At 42.9% G+C, this 7149-nt stretch overlaps 1 protein-coding gene across 2 annotated transcripts in view; it reads left to right on the top strand.

Annotated features, from left to right (window-relative positions):
* Nucleotides 1–435: 435 nt before the first annotated feature.
* Nucleotides 436–7149, top strand: part of NKRF (NFKB repressing factor) — a 17984-nt gene continuing 11270 nt past the window's right edge. Inside the window, exon 1 of one of the 2 annotated variants that reach the window (XM_019667864.1) lies at nt 436–1101. In XM_019667864.1, coding sequence (XP_019523409.1) covers nt 836–1101 — 266 coding nt within the window. In that variant the 5' untranslated portion in view covers nt 436–835. Of the gene's footprint in view, nt 1102–1302; nt 1452–7149 lie in introns of those variants that run through there. The other variant, XM_019667865.1, reaches the window with a different exon arrangement.

Here is a 7149-nt window from a genome sequence, read left to right as displayed (position 1 = left end):
CATTTTTCCTGTTTTCATAATAAAATACAAAATTAATGATGAAAAACGCACACAGCGTTTCAAGCTATCCTCTGAAGAAAAGGAGTTTTGGAGAACTGACATTTAAAAAAGTGTAAAATCCATTCCAAACCTAAGTCCCTCCCAAAGGACATGGTCCCACTGTCGCACCGCTCCAAACCCATGGAAAGCGTCAGGAGAGCCATTGCTGCTAACAATCACCTGATGACGCCTTCCAGGGATTTAACGGAACCATGGTCCAGAGCCTCGGAAAACCTTCGAAAATTCCCTTCCCGGAGTCCCCGCCCTCCGCTTGTCAATGTAGTGCGCCAAAGGCCGGTAGACTCCACAACAGGGGAAAATGTACATCGCGCGATATTCGCGACGGGATTTCGAAGCTGGGGGGCGGGGAACTGCAGCAGCGCATGCGAACTGGCCTCACAACCTCGGGGCAGCACGAGGGTAGGTAGGCTGGGTCCTAGAGGAGGGGGAGCAGAGAGTGCTCGTTTTTTCCCCCCCTCCCCGCGCAGTGCGTGGGTCTGCGGGTGGCTGGAAGTGCGGAGCGCGGGGCCTGGCTAGGCGTCCCCGGCAAGCTTGTGACTGCGGCGAGTACCCTCCTGCTCCTCCACGAGTTGGAGGAGTGCAACGGGCTTGCGCGCCCTGGAGTCGGGACGTGAGCGCCTTTTCCTCTTTAACGGTCGCCCCTTACGCACACACCACAGTCACCTGAGAGTTGGTCTTCGCGCCACAGCGCGCCCCTCCCACGGACCCCCGTTCCCCCTCGCTCCTGGTCGGTAGTCGGCTTCATCCCTGGGGGCCCTGTTTGGGGGCGGAGAAGATGGCTGGCGGACGTCTGCTGTTGGGGGGCGACTTCCTGTCGCCTCCGCCGCTGCCCCCCCTCCCGCCGCCGCCGCTGCCGCCCCTCCCGCCGCCCCCGCCCGAGCCAGTGCTGGAGCAGTGGCGCTATAGCCATGAAAGTGACTGGCAGTGGGCTCTGCGACGCAGTTTCATCTGTCGGCACCTGCACAGCTATCCCGGGGCTGCCCTCGACCAGCTCCTCGCGCTCTCCGCCGCCTGGACCAACCACGTTTTTCTGGGCTGCAGGTGAGGAGAGCGTGCTGGTCGGGTTAAGGGATCGGGATAGGGACGCGGGCAGGTTATGAATGAGGGCTTAGAGGCTGGAGATTTGGAGATGCAAGAGGACACTGTCGGCTTGGGGAGAGGGTTGGCCGAGTGAGGTGGAAGGGGTCAACTAAACAGCTAAAAGGGTGCGGGGATCGTGGGAGTGGCCTCTCCAGAATCAGGGATGGAGATAAAGCTGCGCCTGGAAGAGGGCTGTTGAGTGGTGGTGGTTGTGGTGATGGTTCTTGAGGGCGTGGGAAATGACGGATAGCAGAACCTCGGACCTGCGTAGGAACTTCCAAGGATGCTGTATCTGCAGAGGATATTCTACGGTCCGGGTTTCCAGGGTTTGCGGGGCCGGCTGCGGGAGGGCGGTGGCGGCTGCGGTTCTAATCCTACTCTTCTGACCGCTCTCTTTCCATCCCCGTTAAATAAAACAACAGCAGCTCTCCAGCTGAATTTTACAGTCTTCTCCTGGGGAGGTGGTTTATATGAGGTCTCTCAGCTTTGCTTGTAGATTTGCGCATATGCCTGGGTGCAAACAAAGAAATGGATATACCTATCTACTATAGAAATGGATTGCCCTTTTATCAGTTTAAATGTGACCAAAAGAATGAATATTTGGCCCCGGTTTTAGGCGTGTGCGTGTGTGTGCGTGTGTGTCTGTGTGTCTGTGTGTCCGTGTGTCCGTGTGTCCGTGTGTCCATCCGTCCGTCCATCCGTGTGTGTGTCCGTCCCTCTTTTTCTAGAATCTGGTGCGCATTCGGACCAGGCCTCTTTGAAAGCTCTTTGGATTCTATGGAGACTGCAGTATGGTTCCAACGCATTTTTTTTTAAACAGACTACTTGGACTTCTGTCCTTCAGAACCCCCAAATTGATCTTATACGAATCATTCCTGTGATAGACTGAGAGGCTTCTTTTTTTGACTCTCTTTCCTCGCGGTGAATATTTTATTAGGAAGGATGAGAAATTCAGGAAAATGATCAGATCAAATTCAGCCAATTTAGTTCCAGGAATGACTAACAAATAACAGGAAAATAGGATTGTCTACTCCTACCCCTAATTGTTGAGTATAGCATCCAGTGTAATACTTTTTTTGCTCCCGTCACAAAAATTTATTTTTTTGTGTCTTCTCTAGGTTAGTGTAATTTCTGCCTCCAGAGATAATGATTATTTCACTGGAGGAACTGGGTACAATTGGGGAAGTCTCAGATATTACTCAAGTCAGATAAATCTAATTAACCTTCATTTAACAATTGTTCTTGCAGTTAAAAAGGTACCGTTATCATAGATATCCTTAATATTACAGAAGGCCATGAGGAAACTGAATTTAAAAAAAATCTTACATGGGAGGAGAATAACCATCCTTTGTGATAATAATAAATCTTATCTTCCCATAAGAATGTAAGCTCCTTTGGGCAAAGGGTTTTTACTTTCTTGTTCACACCTTTATTCTCAGTGCCTAGAAGAGTGCCTTCTGCATAATAGTTGCTCAATAAATGTGTGTGGAGTGAATGGATGAATATAGCTTTATAATGTACAAAATATTTAAAATATGTATGTATTTCGCTTAACACAACAACCCTGAGAATTAGGTGGTGTCTCATTTTTACAGCAAAATCAATGGCGGCCAAGAAGTTAAGTGACTTTTTCAAGGTCCCACAGTCAGGGTTACGACCCAGGTCTTCTGATGCTCTTTCCACTGACATACAGCTGCTATATTTGGGAAGAATGGACCAGGAGTGAAAGCAAGTAACTGACACAAACCACATTATTATTATATCTCCGGATTCCATTCCAAGAACAGCAGCCTTATACATACGTAGAGCATTAAAAAACACAAACTAGGGCAATGGTAGACAGTGTTAAAAAGCTCAAGCATCCAGGGCATTGCCACCTTGATTATTTGTCTCTTCTCTTCCTTGTTGATGTGAAATTAGTGGTTGGAAGGCAGATGCCAGTGGGCTCATGCTGTGAAACTAACTTTTCACGTAGTAAGTAGAGGGCATCAGTCACAGTGAAGTATGAGTGGGAGCTTTCAAAAGATTTATCAATAATCTGTTTGTGTGTTAAATTCACATGTTAGCAGTCTTATGAATAGTTTTGAATAAATAATTTTATACTTGCAAATCCAAATCTTTGCTGAGTTTTCAAACCTTAGCTTTTTTATTTGAACCTAATAGACCCAGTTTAATATATTTAAAATGTTTTTGAGAGCATCTATTACTGAATATTCATTAAATGTAAGTGCCATTGTATATCATAAGTATGTACATATATATGTACCTGTCTTTGTTCAAGGATGTAATACTCATGAAGTCAGATGTCTTTGTTCATGAGAAATCATCTTTTTATGTGCTAGGCATGGTGGGACAGTTGAATAGCATCCTGATTTCCTAAAGTTTGGTTCATAAAAAGCTACCTTTGAAAACTAAAGATTTGCAGGAGGTTTCTTTTTTGGTTTTCTTTTTTTAAGCATTTATTTACAATCAAATGGGTAAATTAATAGACTCAAATATATAATATGCATGCATCTTAAAATTACTATATTAGACTTGCCTTAATGATACTTTGCATGATGGTCCTTCCAAAGATAGAATACTACATAGCCATTAAATCTCATATGGTAATGTCATAGAGAAAAAAGCTTATGATATAGTAAATTAAGAGTGAAAAAAAATCCCACCAGATCTGATAGTGTTTGGGGGGGCAGTAGTATGGAAAACTTAACAAAAAGGAATCAATCAAACCCCAAAATGTTAGTGAAGTTATCAGTGGTTGGGTTCATAGGTGCTTTTCTTGGTGGATTCTCTGAAACTTCTGGAGTAAAGTTGTTACTTTTAAATCCACTACAAAAAACTACACTCTGGAAAACTGAGTAATGAGAGCTTTACTGTCTTGGCTCATTTCAAATTTGTGGAACCACTTCTTTATCCCTGGATAGCTGCTCTCTGGAGAATTTTAGAAATGGGAATGAAATCCTAGTTGTTTTATCAAAGACTGATACTTGCATTGTTCTTAGAATAGTTAAATGTTAGGCACTATATAGTCTTTTCCATTATTGTTTGAGCTGGTTGGGCTTCTTCAGTATTCCAGCTTCCTAATAAAGTACTGACAAGCTGACTTTGCTGGCAACCTATGCTAAGGTTTATTATTGGTCGCCTATGGACGATGTTGAATTTTGTGGCAGATGTAATGAATAGGGAACAGTAAATACATATAATCATTACTAATGCTGGAAGAAACCTGAGAGAAAGGTGAGTGTGAATGGAGTGAGCCCCAAATGCATCATTCATGCACACTGGATTATGACATACATGCTTTTTACAGTTTTATACCCCATATGGAATCAGGCCATAATTAAAGGTCTGGAGAACTTGGACTGCATTTTGAGGTGAGTGGCTTGGTTTTAGTACCAATTTTGGTAGCAAACGTAGCATTACCAGTTTTTGATTTGTAGACTTTCATCTCATTTTCGTAATCTCTTGTTTTCATCTCATACCTTGGAAATTGGACTCCCAGATCTGCGTGGAAGTGATATATAGAACGTGTAATGTTTTAGGCTATGCTTTCTGATGTTTGGATAAGAGAAAATGAAAATAAAATTATTTGGCATTTAAAATACTGATGTTAGCAGCAGCAATAGCAATATCAGTTTGAAGTGCAGGTTACAACTGGGCTAGTTTCCGGTAACCTGTGAAGCGAAGGCCACCATGTCTTCTCTGCTTTGCAAGGAAAGAAACCTGATGGATGTGAACCCTATTGTGCTGCAAATGGAAAATGTCCCTTTTTCAAGTTCAGAATCTATTCATGTAAAGGTTTGATAGTTACTCATTTTTCATAACTTTCTTCCCAAATGTCACAAGGAGTCTCTTTTTTGGTCATAGGCCGGGAAAGGCTCTGAAGGTAAGGAAGGGTGAGTAGATCCCCATAACAAAAACTTCTCTTGAGCTCGTTTTTGTTTCTCTGCAGTAAAATTATATTTTGTCAAGCAGCCAATCTACTTCTTAAGGAATCCTTTTTAAAAACTGTGTTTTAAAGCTTTTTATTATGGAAAAATCAAGCATATACATAAGTAGAAGAGTTTAATGAAATGCCCATGTACCCATTATCTACTTCAGCAAATATCTACGGTTTGTCATGCCATCCAATAACATCTATTTTTGATGCCAGTTGTTTTGTGGGAGGTAGTCTGGAGTATATTAAAGAAAATCTTTGCATAATTTCCCCTGCAAGTGCTTCAGTATATATCTGTATCATATAAGAAGAGTCACAATACCTTTATTCACCCTTAAAATTAAAAATAATTTGATAAAATCATCTAATGCCTAGTCCATGTTCAGTTTTCTCCATTTGTCTCAAAATATCTTTTTTGCAGTTGGAGTGTTTGATTCATGATCCAGACAAGATCCACACACTGTATTTGGTTGATCTGTCTCCTTTAACCCTCTCCTTTTATTTCCATGTTATTTATAAGGTGTGATAAAAAATACGGTGAATGTTTAAATTAAAAAACAAATTATTACAGTAAAAGACATATTGCCATTTATCCCCCTCAAAATACTCCTGCTTACTTCGAGCACACTTATCCCATTGTTCTTGCCACTTTCTGAAGCAGTTCTGGAAGTCCTCTTTGGTGAGTGTCTTTAGTTGCACTGTCATGGCTGCCTCAATGTCCTGAATCCATTCAAAATGATTACCTTTTTCATGGTCATTTTGACTTTGGGGAAGAGCCAGAAATCACAATGTGCCAGATCCGGTGAATAAGGTGGATGAGGACACACCGTAATGTTTTTATTTGACAGAAATTGCCGTACCAGAAGTGATGTGTAAAAGGGAGATTTTCCATTGTGATCACAAAATATGGTGAATGCTGCTGCCGAGTGCCATCCAACGGAAAGGCAGGGATCTTCAATACAGGAAGCGATGCGTCAAACCTAAGTAACAGTGTGTGACAAGTTTCAACTTGTTCGGTGCAGTCAGTCATGTGTGAGCTACAGTTGAGAGAAGGTGTGTTTTAAAACGTGATGTAAATCATCCTCCATCATGTGACACAACGCTCTGTGTCACACATCACTTCTGGTATACGGCAATTTCTGTCAAATAAAAACATTGTGGTGTGTCCTCATCCACCTTATTCGCTGGATCTGGCACCGTGCAACTTCTAGCTCTTCCACAAAGTCAAAATGACCATGAAAGGTAAATGCTTTGAATCGATTCAGGACATCGAGGCAGGCAGGACAGCACAACTACACACACTCACGAAAGAGGACTTCCAGAACTGCTTCAGAAAGTGGCAAGAACGATGGGATAAGTGTGTTCAAAGTGGGGGAGGGGTATTTTGAAGATTTTGAAGGGGATTAATGGCAATGTGTCTTTTCCTGTAATAATTTTTTAAATTTAAACATTCACCATATTGTTTGATCACACCTCATAATCGCTGAAGAAATTTGGTTTTCACATAGTGTTTCCTTCATTCTGGATTTGGCTGGTTATATTCTTGTGGTGGTATTTAACATGTTTCTGGGAGTTAAGGGTTTGATTAGGTTCAAGTTCAATTGTTTGCTGGGCAAGAATACTTTATAGATAGTTCTTTGTATGTCCTGTCATATCACATCGGGGGCACATGTCTGCTTGTTTGAGTTTTAGTGTTATGAAGGTTATGAAGTTCCCTGTCAACTTTTTTTAATTGAAATTTTTAAGATTTTATTGGGGAATCAGGGAAGGGGAACAGCAATGGGGAATCGGGGAAGGGGAACAGACAAGTTGCTGTCCTTTTGTTCTTCAGTCTAGTTGTGGAAGATGTTGCTTCACTGGCCCATGTTAGTATTATGATCATTGCGCTCTTGGGCCGGCCGAGTGGCCCGTTGGTTAAGAACTGGCTTGGGATGCCAGAGGGCCCCGGTTCGGATCCCACATACGAGGGCCAGTGACACTGCCCTCCACAGCTAAGATGCTGAACAACAGCTCAATCTGGAGCTGGGCTGCTGTGGGTCGCTGGTGACGGCGTAGGCTGCAGTCCCCTGCTG

Source organism: Hipposideros armiger, unplaced genomic scaffold, assembly GCF_001890085.2.
Source record: "Hipposideros armiger isolate ML-2016 unplaced genomic scaffold, ASM189008v1 scaffold_508, whole genome shotgun sequence".
Lineage (NCBI taxonomy): Eukaryota > Metazoa > Chordata > Mammalia > Chiroptera > Hipposideridae > Hipposideros > Hipposideros armiger.
The sequence above is the reverse complement of the archived record's forward strand: the minus strand, read 5'-3'. Positions and strand labels throughout refer to the sequence as shown.